Consider the following 18,307-nt stretch of genomic DNA (forward strand, 5'->3'; position numbering starts at 1 on the left):
ATTGTACTTTATATGTGATGACATCATAATGTAGTATAGCGAACAGTGGATGTGCATATCACTGAATACAGGACCAGTGATGCTGTTGTTTGAAAGGCTCTTGACTTTGTGTTAATGCCCTCTTCTGGTTAAAGATATACAAATCTCCCTCTTGATAGTGTGTGGAGTCCTATGGAAATGCTGTGTATTTGGCTGCACAGGTGTGGGTGCATGCATGTTTTTAAAGGGGGAATTTAGGCCTTCATTTCAAGGATGAGTATCTGTTGTGGCTGCATCTATCCAATTGCTTGGACAATTTTGCAGACTTTGGTCTGAAGTAAGACGTGTACTTACTGGAGACTTCTAGCTTTGCCAGGATGCCCCCTCGATTGGGCTGTGTTCAGAACAGGGCGATTGAGGGGGCTCAGTGGAGAGGCCAGTAGGGCTGGGGCTAGGACCTTCCCCATTTAGGGAGGTGTCACCTTCTCCAGAAACCCCCTCAGCTTCCTTCCCCTTCTCTCTCTATGGATGGATACCATATCCAGTTTGGATGGAAAACATGCGTTGAGGTTAAACAAAATAAATGAAACATAACAAAGGAATAAAACAAAATAAATTGTATGTATGTATATATAGTTGAAGTTTACTTACCTTAGCCAAATACATTTAAACTGTTTTTCACAATTCCTGACATTTAATACTAGTAGAAATTCCCTGTTTTAGGTCAGTTAGGATCACCACTTTATTTTAAGAATGTGAAATGTCAGAATAATAGCAGTGAGAATGATATTTCAGCTTTTATTTCTTTCACATTCCCAGTGGGTCAGAAGTTTACATACACTCAATTAGTATTTGGTAGCATTGCCTTTAAATTGTTCAACTTGGGTCAAACATTTCGGGTAGCCTTCCACAAGCTTCCCACAATAGGTTGGGTGAATTTTGGCCCATTCCTCCCGACAGATCTGGTGTAAATGAGTCAGGTTTGTAGACCTCCTTGCTCGCACACGCTTTTTCAGTTCCGCCCACAAATCTTCTATAGGATTGAGGTCAGGGCTTTGATGGCCACTCCAATACCTTGACTTTTTTGTCCTTATGCCATTTTGCCACAACTTTGGAAGTATGCTTGGGGTCTGTCCATTTGGAAGACACATTTATGTCGATATTGGACTTGTTTTACTGTGGATATAGATACTTTTGTACCTGTTTCCTCCAGCATCTTCACAAGGTCCTTTGCTGCTGTCCTGGGATTTATTTCCCCTTTTCGCACTGAAGTAAACAGCTTGGAAAATCAGGAGGAATGGGCCAAAATTAACCCAAATTATTGTGGGAAGCTTGTGGAAGACTACCTGAAACGTTTGACCCAAGTTAAACAATTTAAAGGCAATGCTACCAAGTACTAATTGAGTGTATGTAAACTTCTGACCCACTGGGAATGTGATGAAATAAATAAAAGCTGAAATAAATCATTCCCTCTGATATTATTCTGACATTTCACATTCTTAAAATAAAGTGATAATCCTAACTGTCCTAAGACTGGGAATTTTTACTAGGATTAAATGTCAGGAATTGTGAAACTGAGTTTAAATGTATTTGGCTAAGGTTTAAGTAAACTTCTGACTTCCAACTGTGTGTGTGTGTGTGTATATATATATATATAGAAAGAGTCTGTACAAAAAATAAATACATGCAAGTTCTTTAAAAACGAAAGAAAAATTGTAGTTGAATGAGCTGAGCAAGAGATTGGTCTGCAGTGCCAACTTGGAATCAGAGAGAGAGAGGTAGTCTGAGTATCAGTCTCTTTAGCTAACATTCCACTCCTGTCATTGCCAAAGAGACTGGCCTTTCGGCAATCTCAACATTGAAATATGCGCTAGATGTACGGCGGAGTTGCTCATTAGTTGTTGGAAATAACTATTTTCCATCCTCAAAAACAAATATTTAGCTGTTAGCTAGGCAAGTTGTATTTTGAGGTTGGAATTGCAGTATTTAGTTTGAGAATTTAGACATGAGCTAGCAACTTTTGACTGACTAGTTTCGTCTGGACAAACAACCGGATACCAATGTGTTCCAATAATGTCTTTCTGCAGACTGAGGTTACTACATGCCACGCCCACTGCCATTGCGGCTGCTAACGCTGTCTCTGGCACACACTCCAGCACAGTAGGTGGCGGCAATGCACCATCGTTGGATGCCATCGGCCGGAAACCCCCACCTAAGAAGGGGGCCGGTACACTGTGTCCTTCGACACCGCCTGCCGAGCACTGCTTTCCTCCAGTTCTGTTAACGATATGGTGAGGGAAGTAGCTAGCTAGCTGACTAGAACACTGGTACAGTGTCATTCTCCCCCACTTTCCAAGCACTACTGGGTAGTGATTATCCTCGCCATAATGTTAAAATAACTGCTGGTTGGCATCCAATAAATGTTGCATTAATGCCACCTACTAGACTGGGGTATAACTCCCTTATACTCAGCTGAATTAATTTTTCTCTCAAAAATAAATTAAAAATGTAAAAATACTTCACTCCTACTGTCACAGACTTATCTTTATCCTGACCCTCGGTACAAGCCTCGGGCTCTGAGAACTTAATCACACCTACCACCTCCGATACTTTGCCCTCATTCACTTCCATTTCTCATCTGGTCTTCCATGACGCTTTTCCATTTCTAACAAGCGCGTTCCTCTCAACTGCCGGTCTCCTAGCTAGCTAGCAACCGCCTTAATGGCAGTGGGCGTGGCATGTAGTGGGCGTGGCATGTAGTACCCGGTCTGCAGATAGACCCAACTCACGTGTTCTGTGGAGAAAAAAAAAGTTAAAATATTTGCACAATAGTTGTGATTGGAGGATAGCTCTAAGGGTGAACGAATCAGGATCAAATCCTCCGTTTTCCTCGAGCTCATTAATGATATAATGATCATATTTGAATATGGCAGAAAGGCCACTCTCTTTTGGCACATAACATGGAGTGTATTAGCTAAAGAGACTGGTCCACAGGCTAAATGAGAAGAGTTGCTGCCACCCAAACATGCTAGGCAAAGAGAAGAGGAAGGAGAGCAGGAGAATGGGTCGCCAGAGTTGGGAAAATATAATCTCTTGTCATAGGCTTAACAATTAAAATATTGAGCATCTCATTAGGTTCTGGGTACCAAGATTAGGGAAAATACTAGCTCAGCTTTTTACTGTATTGACTTTAAAATTGGCCTTCATGTACTATGTGAGGTTGAGTTTTTTTTTTTAACAGGGATCAGTTACCTTGAGGGAAGTCTATTTGCAATAAAATATATTTATGATCTATTGTTATGCTTTATATTAAATATTGATAAATAAAAAAAAATTGTAAATAAACTTTTTGTAAGTACATGACAAGTAAATGACTAACTTAGGCGTATGCCTATTGGCAATGCAGAGAGACAGGCCTACTTAGTAATCAATGTGACCCTGTGTTAATCGCTCTTTTGCATCACATTTTAGAAATGTTTACAAGCAAGTCTCACAGCATGCTCAGTTTGCTAAGGAAGAGTTTGCCAAGCGAGAGGAGTTTGATCATTTAGTTTAGATTTCCGAGATTTGAAGACAGAGAGAGTGCGGACTCCAGAATTCGGCAGAAGAATTCAGTATTTCAGAATAGAAATTAGTAATTGATTGTAATAGGTTTGTACAGTTGTTGTTTTTTAAGACTGAAACATGAAAGTATTGTTTTGAAAGAAGTGTGTGTCAATTCGGACATTAGAGATAGTGAGTCTGTTTGTTTTACCTTCCTCCCGCCACCTCCAGCCACATGACCAACGTTGTCCATTGATCCAATCTTAGACTGAACCTTGAAGTCCAACTTCTCAGATTTGATCTCCACATTGCCTCCACCTAATGAAGACCATTGCAGTGGTAAAGATTGACAAAGGGTATTTTCAACACATTTTCCTGTATTTCACATTCGTCAGGGAGCACATAAAACAATTATTTTATATATTTGTTGATATGGCTGAGTATAGACCATCCGGTTGCATGTTTTTTCATTTCAGTCACTAAAGGTTGTATTTTGTACGTAAGTTACCTGGTTTGTGGTGAATGTTGGCCTTCGATCCACACTTTGACTGTACGTTGCTTAGGTCAATCTTTTTGTGAGTAATTTGAACCTAGATATGGCAATGGGGAGAAACAACAAAGGAGATCATCAGACCACTGATAGAATTAGACCAGAGGAGTGGTCATTGTTGGGCGATGCGAGGAGACAGAATAGAATGAGTCAGCATCAGTCACATGCAAGGACAAGGACACTGCCATGAATGGCTTCCTGAATAGACTTGCTTCTAGCATTGTCCTTAATAGATGTTGGTTGGAAAAGGGAAAGAAGGGTTATCCGATTGCACCCACACATGAGAAATTCCTTAAAAATGAAAAGATAGCTAGAATATTTCAGGGAATTCAGTCAGCTTCATCAAAAATCCCGCCATATTGATGAAATTTGAATCTAAATGAGACAACTTGGTCTCAAATTTGGATGCAAAGGCCCTCTTGGGTACATTGCAGATATGTTTCGTTACATCCCTAGAAACTATGACGATACAATGCTGTTTTCCAACCCAGTTTAACCCATGTCTTGTAAGTAAGGACACATATTTGATTAGGTGATTGGATTACCAGGCCTTCACTTTTTTTTTTTTCATTAGATTTTTCACAGGAATATTCTCTACTACACATTCCCCCACGTATTTCTTCCTGAGAAACGAGGCAGGATACCTGATTATCAGGAAGATGAAGGTAATCACAAAATGAATGGCATTCATGAAAACAACAATGTTATAATCTGATCCAATGTTTATAGAAGTAAATTGCTAAATAATACAACAAAAATACATGAATATGAAATTCAAATGACCAGAGCTCTCATAAAATCACCCCATCCATGATTTAAAACAAGTCTAAACAACAATCTAGACAAAATCAAATCCCCAAAGCGAAACTCTTGAATAAAATAAACAATATGCCTATATTTTTTAATTAATATATATATTTTTTTTTTCAACCATACCCCACTTGTCTGCATACACAAACATATACACATCCAAACATACAGCTATTTTCTGGTATGCAGTTTGAACATGTATTTACACAGTACAGACACATGGTGGTGCCATTGCTGCATATGTTGGCTTTTGTCACATTATTATCTACACTGAACAGAAGCCCAACCCTGTTTCTCCAAGAAGACAACGACAGCAGGACTGCAACGCTGCAGCCACATCCAACTCAGTGCAGCTTAGTGCAGCCCAATCAGTAGCCACTTACCGGTACCACTATAAACAAACTGGCCTCATAATTTCTGTTGTAAGAGTTGAATCTTACATGTCTACTTAGACTGCACCAGCAATGTATTACAGAGCTCACTAGTTATGGCCTATATAAACAAATACATCATAGTTATACAGTGGTTTTCCTAATGCCATGCTGTCTTGATTTGTAGATTATATAGTACAGACAGTATTGATTGACAGATGTTGATGGGTGGTGGCGGAGGGGACAATGAGTTGGAGTTTAATATCACAATTGACAGGATTCAGGGTTGAGCCCAACGGGCAAAACTGGTTGTAATGGTCAACGTCATTCTGTCTTTTGTGACATCATGGTCAGGTTGTATTCTGATTATAATAATGTGTGTAGACATCTTTTTTTAGCTAAAATATGCATTTAACTGATTATCTGACCAGATAACCAAAATATGACCTCTTTCCCAGACATTTTGATATTGTCATGAACGAGATGGCTGTAATCAGACATTTTTAGAACCAGAAAATGACGTCATTTGGATTTACCGTCCCAAATTTTGCCCGCTGGGACTGCATGCTCACGGTCATACACCAACCTGGAAAACCATGCCACCATTATAAGTCAATGGACGGACACACCGACGACAATAACATTCTACTTTGTCACATCACTACTGCATTCATGTCATGCAAGGTAACAACAGCACTGATGTTGAGGTTTTCAGCTCAAGACGCTGAACCGTATATTGGACTTGGAGAGTTTGAGACTACAAGAGCCATGCATCAAACGGGTTATTGGAGACACATTTGACGAGACAGATCTAGGGCAGACAGACCAAAAACACAAACGTGGCAATGGCATCTCCAGGCAAGGATGCCCTGCCCCCTGTATTGCCTTACTCATGCATCCGTTTTCAGGGACTCAAAGGGGCCGAGGTACGACGCACCTGTCCCTGCCACGTCCTAACCTTAAACCAGTGTCCCATTGCAGTTGAATGAAATCAACGTTTTTTTAAAGAGATTGATTAGGTCTTTAGCTTGGCCTTCTTGGTGTTTTTTGTTGTTGCCCTCTACAGAAAGTCGAAGCAAGTAAGATTTATCCTCAGATGCTACTCTAGTCTGCTACTCTTCTATTTTGGAGAGTAAATTGAACAAAAATGAAGAAAACACAAACTTAACCTATCAGCCTGTAAACTCCTCAAACTTAGTTTACAGAATGATAGTTACTTATCTAGCTATAAACTACTGAAGTCCTCATTTCCTTTAAGTATAGGAGGAGCAGAGAGTGGAGGAGGAATAGCCTTTATGTCCTGGCCAAAGACATGATCTGGTCCTAACTGCAGGAAGACTCAAGACCAAGCCATGAGTTCATCCCCAAGTTACTCATGTTACCACCTCCGGGGACATGCTTGAGATTATCTTTGGAGCCACACCTAGACTAGACACTAGACACGTTGATGATCTTATGTCAAATTTGCATCTGGAAGAGGTAGAGGAGAGGCGAAAATAACATTATCTTTCTGGCAGTTTGCTGCAGCATCTGCAAGGCTGCGATGTGGACCATGCTGCTGACTACTATTTTACAACTGACTTAGACCAGATTATCTACATGACAGCCTCAGAGTTCATGGTTGGTGTCTGCACTGCAGGTACCAATTCAATAGCTAGATTTCTCACACTCAGAAGTTACAGGCGTGAGGCAATGTCCTTATTTTGCAGGTCAGGGATATCTGACATGCACTGATCTCAAAATAGTTACAGATCAATGATCAAGTGACCAGTCTTTATGGAAGTTTGTGGTTTGTGTACTGTAGGAGTCCTGAAATGGGTAATGTCTCTGTCTGCAGTCTCTTGACCGCCATGCCGTCTGTGTTACTCACATTGCCACCTCCTGGGGTATACTTGAGATTGGCTTTGGAGTCACACTTTGACTGAACGTTACTTAAATCCATCTTCTTCTCAACTATTTGCACCTGAAAGAGTCAGGAGGGAGAAAGCGTTGTCCTTACAACATCCAAGGAACTAATACAGAACAAACCATTTTTTTTATTGTTCTGGACATATTCAACATATACCGTAAAGCCATTTGTGATCACAACTCGAACAAAAGCTTTGAAAGGCCAATTACTGGAGTTAAGGAGTAGTACGTGGATTCCGGCCTGTGATAAACAACTTAAGCTTGGGGGAAAGATAGCTACGAAAACAGCACTAGGGTTGTACATTTCAGGCCTGGGTTTTTCAGAAATCCTGGTTGGAGGATTTTCTGTTGGCAGATTCCCTCCCCTCTTACCTGGGTTTCTGAAAAACCTGCACACTTTGGGAAGGTTTCTGGAATTCTTCAACCCTACATATCATAAAAACGAAAGAAAATGGTTTCAAGCCCTTACCCGTCCTCCACCAGGCGAGTGCTTGATGTTCTCCGTGGAGCCAATCTTTGACCGGACGTTCTTCAGGTCGGGCATGGGGGCGGCCAGGGGCACCGGACTGCGCCCCCTCATGGACCCAGGGGATTTAGGAGGGGTCCGCACCACCGCCACCTTCTTCACCTCCCGGCTGGCGGGGGACTTGGGTGTGCTGGGGCTGCTGTAGCCACTACGATTCTGGGGCGTCTTGGGGGAATCCACTACAAGGTTAGGAGAAACATAATCTTGGATGAGGTTATACCAATCTATGTTGTACTCCTGAGAATAAGTTTTCAGAAACAAGACCTGCAAAAGTTCAATTATTTGAACTAGGTGTTTTGCTCAGCCAAAATGCCCAGACTCTTCTAGGTAAATTTTTCTCTCCATCACTCCATTCCAAAGAGAGCACAGCAAACAGCGGCAACACCATCTAACGTGCTGGGGATGTAAATGTAGTCAAGCTGCCACGTGTTGGAGATGGCAAATGTAGGTGAACCTTTTTCAATGGGGATATGGAGTCTGACCATATCCTTATCATGCTCTCTCATCTCTGTTCACACTCCATTTGTTAACCTCTCTCGAATTGGGGAACTCTCAATGGATTAATGGTGATTGCATCTGTTTGCGTTGTAGGTGCTGCTGTACGAGTTGAGTTAAAGGAACACATTGAGAGTTGACCATCTGTTGAACATGTCCTGAGTACTGACTGACCTCCAGCAGTGGTCTTGGTCTGCATCCTGGTCCCAGCACCCTGGGGTTTAGCACCTGGTGTCCTGGTGCTGGCGGTCTTCCCATCTCCAGTCTGGAAACCAAACAGCACGGTTACTTCTAGAATGGGAAAAACTAGAAACTACACAACAAGCGATGAACCTGTGTTGAACCAAAAGACTCCTGACTCATTTGGGAAAGAACTGACTGAGTATTTCGGGTTTAGGAGAGGCATTGCATAAGATCCTCAAACACCATGGAACTTTGAAGAATTCGAGTCATAATGCCATTGACCATTATGAGCCTATGGATAAGTTGGCCTGGGTCTGGGATAGTGGTCAAAGTTGAGGCCTGTCCATGTGTTACTTACCCTTGGCCTGGGTTCTCTGGATCCTGCACTGCCTGGACTGGGTTTAAATATTGAGCTGGGCCTGCTAGTGTTGCAGGCTGGGGCAGAGGAAGAGGACCAAGGCTTTTTGCTGGGGGTGGTTTGGACTGAGGAGGGTCGTTTGGGGGTGGATGCTTTGGCAGGTGTGGTGGCGTTGGGTGTCTTGTGACCAAAGGTGGTAAAAAAGTGTTATGAAACACAAAGGAAAAGACAAAAGTGAAAACAAACATTTAAAGAAATGCATTACGATGGTGGAACTTAACAAAAACCTATAAGCGATATAGACTTAAACAATTAAAACCAATTTAAGCAATTAAAAAAAAATGTAAACAGTAAAAATCTTAAAATCAATCAAATGTCAAATACTGTTTGTGATTGGTGAATGGCTTTACATGCAGATGTGCTGCACTGCAATTGCAGAGCAAAACCGTTTTTTAGGGCATTCAGTTGAAGACAGATGGTTGATGCAAAAGTTCATGTAAAATTTGAGCCGACGTGTTTGGAACCTCCTTTGCAGCTGTAAAGTAAAGCACTGAGATAAATTGATGCCTGCTGTATCGCAAGGTCACTCCAGAGGTCAGACCTCTGGTCCACACATCAGTTATCACCTACCTTTTTCTCAGCTGCTTCTTTCCCAGCCCCTGCACCGGCCTTGGCTGCAAGAGAGGGTCAAAGAACGGGACTGAGTCAGTGCTAATATCATAGTCCTGTCTCATCAGCAACTTTGATACCTCGCTGTGCTAGGCTAGGCTAACTCTCTGATGCTAAATTGCCTATTCATGCCAGGCATGAAAATGCTAACAGACAATGTGTGTTGTTAACTACTCTAGTTGCTGTATCCGGATGCTTTAAAGTTGCTTTTGGATTTCATAGTAATTGTCAACAGCATGAAATGAATTGCCAGAAAGTAAATTTGTCATAAACTCTTATTGAACTTTAATTTGAAACTTGCCCCAGATTCGCAATTAATCTGTGTATTGACATTACACTGCATGGGGAGGTTTTAGCACATTAAGTCGTCTATATTAAAAACTAGACTCTCAAAAATGACTTCAAGCCTCTTGGCCTGATTTCTATCCCCCTAATCAGTCCACTCAGAGAATCCCAGAGAACATAATACACTGTCTGGGACTAAGCTAATCATTTGAGGGGGGGAACTAAATTAGTTTTAGGGCCAATGAATGTGGTACAGACAACAGCTTAGAAACCGTCCTTTTTCTTTAACGTCAAGCCTGCGTGTTATTGGATAAGCACGAAATTGGGTCTCCGTGGTGACTGTGGTGCTTGCAAATGGTTAGTTAGGCAGGCAATAATGTTTCTCTCCTATCAATAGACGACCCCATTTGTCCAACTAGGACCCTGAGTGAGTGACAGGGCTGTATTGATAGAGTGGGTGGTTCCCATTCAACTGATTCATTATTTAGACTCTTGGGAGTCCAGTAATCATTTAAAAAAAAGCTTTTACAGAAAATGCACCATTTGAAACGGGAATCATTTTGTTATCATATCGTGTGCTTATCAGCTATCAACTGATCATTATTGATAATTGGCAATTTAGGCAACCTGATTAGCATAAAGAGAACCAGTGAACCATCTATTGATTAGTAGTGGTAGTGTGTAACAAATACCACTACTGATGGGGGAGGTCGGTTTAATGTAAGCATCCATGTACACTGACAAACTGTGCTGACTTACACTTTTATGGTAATATGATAGATAGATAGGAAACAGTCAGAGTGTGGTGTGTGTGTGTGTATATATGTGTGTGTGTGTGTGTGTGTGTGTGTGTGTGTGTGTGTGTGTGTGTGTGTGTGTGTGTGTGTGTGTGTGTGTGTGTGTGTGTGTGTGTATGTATATATGTGTGTGTGTGTGTGTTTCAGAAGACGGGAGGTGGAAGGGAAGGTGACCCATAAATACACAGTCACGATGATGTGATGTTGCACACCCAACAGACATGCAAGTGACATGCAAAAGGGGCTGACCAGTGGAAAACATTGCCAGCAAAAATAATTTGGGCACAGGAGGGTTAGTGACATAAACAGGGGCTGGAAACACAGACAGAACACAGACCACAAACACAGAGAAGATAAAGCTCGAAAGAGAACGAAGTGAACAAAGAAGAGACACAAGAAAGAAACCGGTGGTGGTGGTGGCTACAAGCAGTCCGTTTCATCAACTGAACACGTTCATGTTTTGCGTTTTGTGCGTGTTTTTCAGAAAGGGTGCTGCTTTATTGTGTTGCTCAAGTAAGAAAAAAAGTATCTGTGAGAGAAAAGAAAGGAGGTGGTGGAGAGGTGGGATTGATAAACTAGAACGGAAAACAGACCTTTGAGCTGGGCACCTGGAACATTTGCTTTTCTGCCCGGTGGGGCGGCATCTTTTGGGGGTGCTTTCTGAGCTTTACCGGCGGTGGGAGGGGCAACAGCAGTAGCGGTCACTTTCTTATCTTTCCTGACCGGGCCTTTGGCTGCTGTGGGAGCACCTCCTTTGGCATCCCCTTTGAGGCCACTAGTAGGCTTGCCAGCCTTAGGCTTCGTTTCTGCAGGTTTGGCTTCTGCAGGTTTGGCTTTGGTCACCGACTGAGCTGCTGCCACCGCTGCGATGCCGGCCTCGTCTGCAGACTCCAGGTATTGGCCTTGAGTGTCCTTTGAGGTCTTCACAGGCTCGTCATCCATCTGGACGGGCTCAACCTCCATCTGGGGCACAGCAATCATGGGCAGGGGACTAGCTACCTTCTCCTGCACCTCTTCTTCCTCCTGCACCTCCTCCTCAGTCACCTGCTCCTCAGTCACCTGCTCCACCTCGTCGAGGGCTTCTGGCTGGTGTTCGATGAGAGGAGACTCGTCCTGGGTCTGGTCGGCTGCGGTGCTAGGGGAGAAGGGAGATCCAGGGTCGGCCCTGTTGGAGTCAGGACTCTTGCTCCCTGGGGGGGTCTTGTCTGCTCCGTTCTGCCACCCTGAAGGGATGCCCTGACCAGGGGGGTGTCCCTCAGGCTCTGTGTAGTCAAAGGATAGGACGCGCTGCTTGGCTTCCTCCGGGGTCATGGCAACAGGAATGACAGGGGCGCGACCTTCATCTTTCTGCTGCTCTTCCTCTTCTGAGCTGGCTTCACGCCGTGGCCTCCTGCGGATTGTTGACACCTCGGTTCTCTCTTCCTCTTCTTCATCCTCTTCCTCGTCGCTATCCTCTTCTTTTTCTTCATCCTCCTGCTCTTTCGTCCCCTCCTTTTCTGTGAAAAGAGGGCTCTGAGGCTTCTCAGGACTGATCATGTCTTCATAGGCCGAGGTAGGAGCCTCCTTGCTCTCACATACGTCCTTCTTATCCTCGTCCTCAGACCCAGAGCCGCTCAAGCTGTGGCCCACAGAGACATCAGAGACCTTGTCAGACGGGCTCCTCTTCAGGTCAGACCCCAGCGAGTCTGGGGAGAAGAGCCTTGGAGTGTCCCTCTCGATTGGGGCTTCAGGGGCTGAAGGAGACGCCCGGGGGCTCACCGACCCAGCTCTCTCCCCGTCTTCGCTTCCACCGTCGGCAAAGCCGGACCTGCTGCTGCGGCCGCTCTCTGTGGCAGGACTGAGGCCTCCTGGCGTGGGGATGAGCGACGCGGTGAGCTCCTCTGGTGTGGTGGGAACCGGGAAGCAGAACGATAAGGGACAAAGGGATAGATCCACAGCAGGACTGTGGTGTTAGAGACACTTACCTCCTCCTCAGAGACACACATTCAACACCCAACAAAAGGAACAGAAATAAAGGAAAAGAAAGAATCGAAAGGAAAGAAAAGAACCACTGAAGGAGAAGGTACACAAAACAAAGGGCAAAGGAACCTTTTTTTTGCTGGCATCAACAGGAACAACAATGAAACATCAAAATGCATAAACTACAATTATCTGGATCGTTTTTGTACGTTGAGAGCTGTAGGTTTTTTTTATTTTTTTTATAAGAAGCTCAGTTTGCAGTTGTAAACATTTTGCTTCCATGTTTATAGCAGAAAAGATGGGTAGACTATATGCAATGAGAGCCATGAACTATGTACGCAAATGTGGGTTCATAAAAAGCACCTTACAGCTCAAACACTAAACCATCAACTTCTGCCATCAACCAAATTCACAGCAGAAATCAAAGCCAAGCCGTATCACGTCCATACCGAAAACGGTCTCATTCAACATAGTACTCACAATGACGCAACAGCACTGTATGTCTCTCTCTCGTGGATTGTTGTGAAAAGCCACGTGATAAATGAAATTGCAATGGCGATGAATCAATGCCGCACTGTCCAATTTGCAAATGGGCTTTGCAGTGGGTTTTCTGGCTGCTAGCCTCACTTACGAGTACATCATGGTTCTCTTCCTTTTAAAAAGGGGAAATCTGCAGTTGCTACGTCCATTTCTGGACCTCGAAATGAATGATATGTACCCATTGATTCCTGAAGAATATAATTTAGAAATGAATGATATGTACCCATTGATTCCTGAAGAATATAACTTAGAAATTAATGATATGTACCCATTGATTCCTGAAGAATATAACTTAGAAATGAATGATATGTACCCATTGATTCTTGAAGAATATAACTTTTGCCTTCGAGATCTAGTTCGACAGTCATATCCCATCAGAACCCAAAATGAGCTCGTTTTAACTGTAATGTATGTAACGTTAAACAAATTACATGTAAACAAAACATGGTTATAACTAGAATTATGGTGTGGTAACAACTCAGCGTAAGATCAATTCTGACATCCTTGAAAAGGATCAACTTTGCTCTTGAAATCAAACTCCATTTACCCACTTAAGATAAATACATTTCAAGGGATCAATATACAATTGTGAATCTATATAGTGAAACAGATTACAATCAGACAGTGTCCTCTGTTCTATAATGCACACGCCGTGGTACTACTGTAATGGGGATTGAGATGAGAAGTTTGTCCATTACACTCAATGGTAAACCCAACCTTGGTTCCACTAGGTATATATGAGCAACTGGGATGAATAGTTGAAAATAGAGACATTGAGGATGATTTGATATGGATATGCATGGACGGTAGTTGGTCTCAGAAACTCTACTTCCTCATGGCTACGTGTAGTCTGAGGAAGAGAGATGTCAGATGGGTATTGTAGTCATACCTTGACCTGTAGCGGTCGTCCCTCCGGTAGCTGCACACGGTCCAGGGTTCGATGGGAGAGGAAGAGGAGAAAAGGAGGACTTCATTAGACTTTCTACAGGTACACTGGTAAGCTGATCTCCCAACATTCAGCGAGAACTCACACAATTATGATCAAACTTAACCACGCGCACACACACACACACACGCCGCCTGCTGAAATAAATCCTCTAGTCTAAAGCTCGCTAAAACCACTAACTTGCTCTCGGTCGTGCGCAAGTGTGGGCAATGAAGGGGCACGACTGCCCACACTGTATATCTGTTGATCTACATTGTGTTCGGAAAGTATTCACACCCCTTGACTCTTCCCGCATTTACAGCCTCAATTTTTAAATGGATTCATTTGAGATTGTTTTGTCACTGGCCTACACACAATAGCCCATAATCTCAAAGTGGAATTATGTTTTTCAAAATTCAATAAAAATTCAAAGCTGAAATGTCTTGAGTCAATAAGTATTTAACCACTTTGTTAGGGCAATCCTAAATAAGTTCTGGAGTAAAAATGTGCATGACAAGTCACTTAATACATTGCATGAACTCCCCCTGTGTGCGATAATAGCTAACATGATTTTTGAATGACTAGCTCATCTCTGTACCCCACACAAGGTAAGGTAAGGTCCTTTGGTCGAGCAGTGAATTTCAAACACATATTCAACCACAAAGACCTGGGAGGTTTTCCAATGCCTCGCAAAAAAGGGCACCTTTTGGTAGATGGGTAAATGTAAAAAAATATATATAAAAAAAAGCAGACACTGAATATCCCTTTGAGCATGGTGAAGTTATTCATTACACTTTGGATGGTGTATCAATATACCCACTCACTGCAAAGATACAACCGTCCTTCCTAAATCAGTTGCCAAAGAGGAAGGAAACCGCTCAGGGATTTCACCATGCAATTACAGAGTTACAGAGTTTAACGGCTGTGACAGGATAAAACTGAGGATGGATCAACAACATTGTAGTTACTCCACATTACTAACCTAATTGACAGAGTGAAAAGAAGGAAGTCTGTAAAAAATAAAAATATTACAAAAGCATTCATCCTGTTTGCAACAAGGTACTAAAGTAGACCTAATACTGCATAAAATGTGGCAAATGCATGTTTTTTTAAAACCTGAATGCAAAGTATTGTGTTTTATTGGATTTGCCCCAAACATACTGAGTACAACTTTCAATATTTTAAGCATAGTGGTGTCTGCATCATGTTATGGGTATGCTTGTAATCTTTAAGGACTGGGGAGGCAAAATTCTAGAGGAAAACCTGGTTCAGTCTGCTTTCCACCAGACACTGGGAGATGAATTCACCTTTCAGCAGGACAATAACCTAAAACACAAGGCCAAATCGACACTGGAGTTGCTTACCAAGAAGACAGTGAATGTTCCTGAGTGGCAGAGTTACAGTTTTGACATTGTCTAGCAATGATCAACAACCACTTTGACAGAGCTTGAAGAATTTTGAAAATAATAATAGGCAAACATTGCACAATCCTGGTGTGGAAAGCTATTAGAGACTGACTTATACTTATGTAAATAAGATATTTTTGTATTTCATTCTCAATCAATTTGCAAAAAAAATCCAAGAAAAGAAATTCCCTGTCATTATGAGCTATTGTGTGTGGAGGGACGAATTTAGGCTGTAACATAACACAATGTGGAATAAATCAAGGGGTATTAATTACTTCACAAAGGCATTGTACCTAACATTTTTTGTCCTATTGGCAATACCACAAATCAATGTTGAATAAAGGCCCACTGACAGTTGAGACCTGGAGTCACTGAGTGTGCTAATAGCTAAAGGGGTTATGACACTGAGGACGCGATTATATGAAGCATTATGAGCCCCGTGACCATCACTTCCTGTGGTAAATGAACCGGGTATGAGGATGAATGAAGTCCATGACACCAATCCTACGAGTCATGTTTAAAATGCTTTGGGGGTGCCTAGCTATGGCTCTATATGGACCGTGAGGTTCAGCCTTCTGTTACCATGGCGCCACCGTGCTGACCAAGGCCACAGCACCGGTTAAGAGGGGACTATATTGACCCATTAGCTCAGAAACACCCCCCCCCTTTCACTTATTTTGAGGTTGGCCTGTTGGCCGTGACTGTTGAGAGAGCATGTTACTGCAGAGTGCCACTTACGCAACGCCGTTCTCAGGATTCAAAACCACAACGGTTCTTAACTGACTGACCGCCGACGGGACAATTGTCTATAAATACAGGAAGCTTACGTTCACCGTCTTTGTCCTGACGAGAGCCTAACACTTCATGCTAACAGTTGGGATGCTGACATCCCAATCGTGAATACGAGAGCCACAACTCCAGGCCTGATGCACGATGCTACGATCTGGGTGGGGTTGGCCTTTTCGATCAGTGTGACCTGAATGAAAAGTGCTCGGAAAAGCTACAAACAACAAGATAGTTCACCCACACAGAACTCAGAACAGAACTCAGAAGCATGGCATAATATTATTAATTAATCATAAAAAAAAAAATGCAATTTATGAAGAGAAGCAGGAAATATCATGGATTGTTGCGAGGCCAGCAACAGGGGAACAGCGGAATCATCCTCAAATCCCGACAGGAGATTTCATAAAAAATGCATTAGGAAGGAAAGGCAGACGCCCTCTGAAGAACTGACCTCTCTCTCATTCCTACAGACAGAGAGACAGAGCGGAAACTAATTCAAAAGAAGCATTGGTCGCTGCAAATAATTAAAAAGAAGCACTGGGCGCCGATTACGTAAACTGAAAACTGGAGGAAGAAACAGGAAAAGAGAGAAGGAGAAGAGAGGAAAAGAGAGGGGGAGAAGAGAGGAAAAGAGAGGTCAGCAGCACATTATTTTGGGGTATACAAAGGCACTCAGAATCCAGGTGTCACTTTTCTGTGAAAAGTGAAGCAGGCAGCTGTGAAGCAAGACGCTAAAACAAATGCATTGTTGAGGTTGTGACAAGAAGCTGGATGATGATTCGCGAAGAGGCAGAGGCCAAATGGAACCAAATGAGCAAATTGCTTTTGAAGCCACAAACAAGAGGCACAATCACAACCTGAGGTGGACTCAATTCCATTTCACAATAATCTATTCATGATAAATTTCTGATTCGTTTATGAAGTATTTCTGATTCATGAATCAATTCCTGAAACACATTGTGAATGGACACTAAACTAAATGGAATTGAGCCCAACCCTGCAGCTCACACAGCCCCTAATAGAAAAAAAAGGGGTTTGGATGTGAGGAGCGGCATACCCGAGAGGTCGCTCTTAGACACAGACACCTCTGACACTGGTGCACGAGGCTGTGATTTCAGTTCAGGTGACAGCTCCAGCAAATCTTCTACGTGAGACAGAGGCAAGATTATTAGTTAGTGAGAGAGAGAGAGAGAAAACAAAAAAGTGGGCATCACATCAGGTTAGTTGGAACAAAAGAGCGGGCTTGCCTATATTCTTGAGGTAGGTGAACATATTGAGGATGCAGTGAGGCAGTTAAGATGTACAGAGGAATATATTTTTGAAAAAAGAACAGCCCCCAGTCCCAGGGTGCCCTACATTTCAAACTCAAAACACAAGACGCCTTGCTTTAGAAGTTGTTCCTTTTGTTCTTCAGTGGTGTAGTGTAAGCTGTACAATACGAGCGGTAGAAATGCCCTTCTGCGCCCTAAAGAGGAAGTATTCTCCGTGAAGCGAAATACTGAGGCTAAAAATACCCGAATGGAGAACTTCAAGCAACATCCTTGATGGAATATGCATTATTTTCTTTTCTAGGTATAGATAGACTCCATCATTGTAATATTTAAGCCTCATGTGGTCGCTGACATACTGTCGGCCTACAGTACAGTAACCAAAACCTAAAAAGCTGAGACAGCTGGTGCATGTCATCCAATAGAACTGGGCAAAACTCCGTACGTTAGAGGGACACTCGGAAATTCGGGCGTATGCTACTGTACCTGTAGACTTCCAGTCATTGCGCTAACGACAGTTAGCATTGGCTGGTTGAAACTACCTCTAACTTCCTTCATACTGCACGCAGATACATGCAAATGGTATCCACGAGTTCATCTGACTGGGTACGTAGAAAAGGGACTAATTTCCAGAACCTCAAAGTATCCCTTTAAGATCCTCTGTAGATGACAGTAACGTGTTTATATTATCAACATATGCTTCCCTCTCCCTGCTCTTGTGGCCTGTCAGGATTATTTTTATTTCACCATCTGAATCCTGTTTTCTGGAAGAGAGTGTCGGGTCTGGATAATACAGGATAGAATGTCTGTCTGAGGAGAGACTGACCCAAATGCCTGGATTACTGTAAACACACGCACACATTTGTAGGGTTATTTAACCATGCAATTTCAGGAAGGGTACTGCAGAGAACAGCCAACAATAACATCCTTGATCTCTATCTGTCTGGAT

General features: G+C 42.7%; 1 protein-coding gene across 5 annotated transcripts in view; it reads right to left on the reverse strand.

Moving 5' to 3' along the window:
- The window catches only part of LOC110486138 (microtubule-associated protein tau), a 41,357-nt gene that overhangs the window by 3,531 nt on the left and 19,519 nt on the right, over positions 1-18,307 (reverse strand). The window contains exons 3-13 of one of the 5 annotated variants that reach the window (XM_021557512.2): positions 17,148-17,234; positions 13,863-13,892; positions 11,068-12,354; positions 9,354-9,397; positions 8,724-8,903; positions 8,357-8,447; positions 7,631-7,866; positions 7,124-7,216; positions 4,031-4,112; positions 3,734-3,840; positions 334-501 (exon numbers count right to left, since the gene is read on the reverse strand). In XM_021557512.2, coding sequence (XP_021413187.2) covers positions 343-501; positions 3,734-3,840; positions 4,031-4,112; positions 7,124-7,216; positions 7,631-7,866; positions 8,357-8,447; positions 8,724-8,903; positions 9,354-9,397; positions 11,068-12,354; positions 13,863-13,892; positions 17,148-17,234 — 2,396 coding nt within the window. In that variant the 3' untranslated portion in view covers positions 334-342. The remainder of the gene's footprint in view (positions 1-333; positions 502-3,733; positions 3,841-4,030; positions 4,113-7,123; positions 7,217-7,630; positions 7,867-8,356; positions 8,448-8,723; positions 8,904-9,353; positions 9,398-11,067; positions 12,355-13,862; positions 13,893-17,147; positions 17,235-18,307) is intronic. The other 4 variants (XM_021557511.2, XM_021557513.2, XM_021557514.2 and 1 more) reach the window with 4 other exon arrangements.

The sequence above is a fragment of the Oncorhynchus mykiss genome, chromosome 13 (assembly GCF_013265735.2).
Source record: "Oncorhynchus mykiss isolate Arlee chromosome 13, USDA_OmykA_1.1, whole genome shotgun sequence".
Taxonomy (NCBI): domain Eukaryota; kingdom Metazoa; phylum Chordata; class Actinopteri; order Salmoniformes; family Salmonidae; genus Oncorhynchus; species Oncorhynchus mykiss.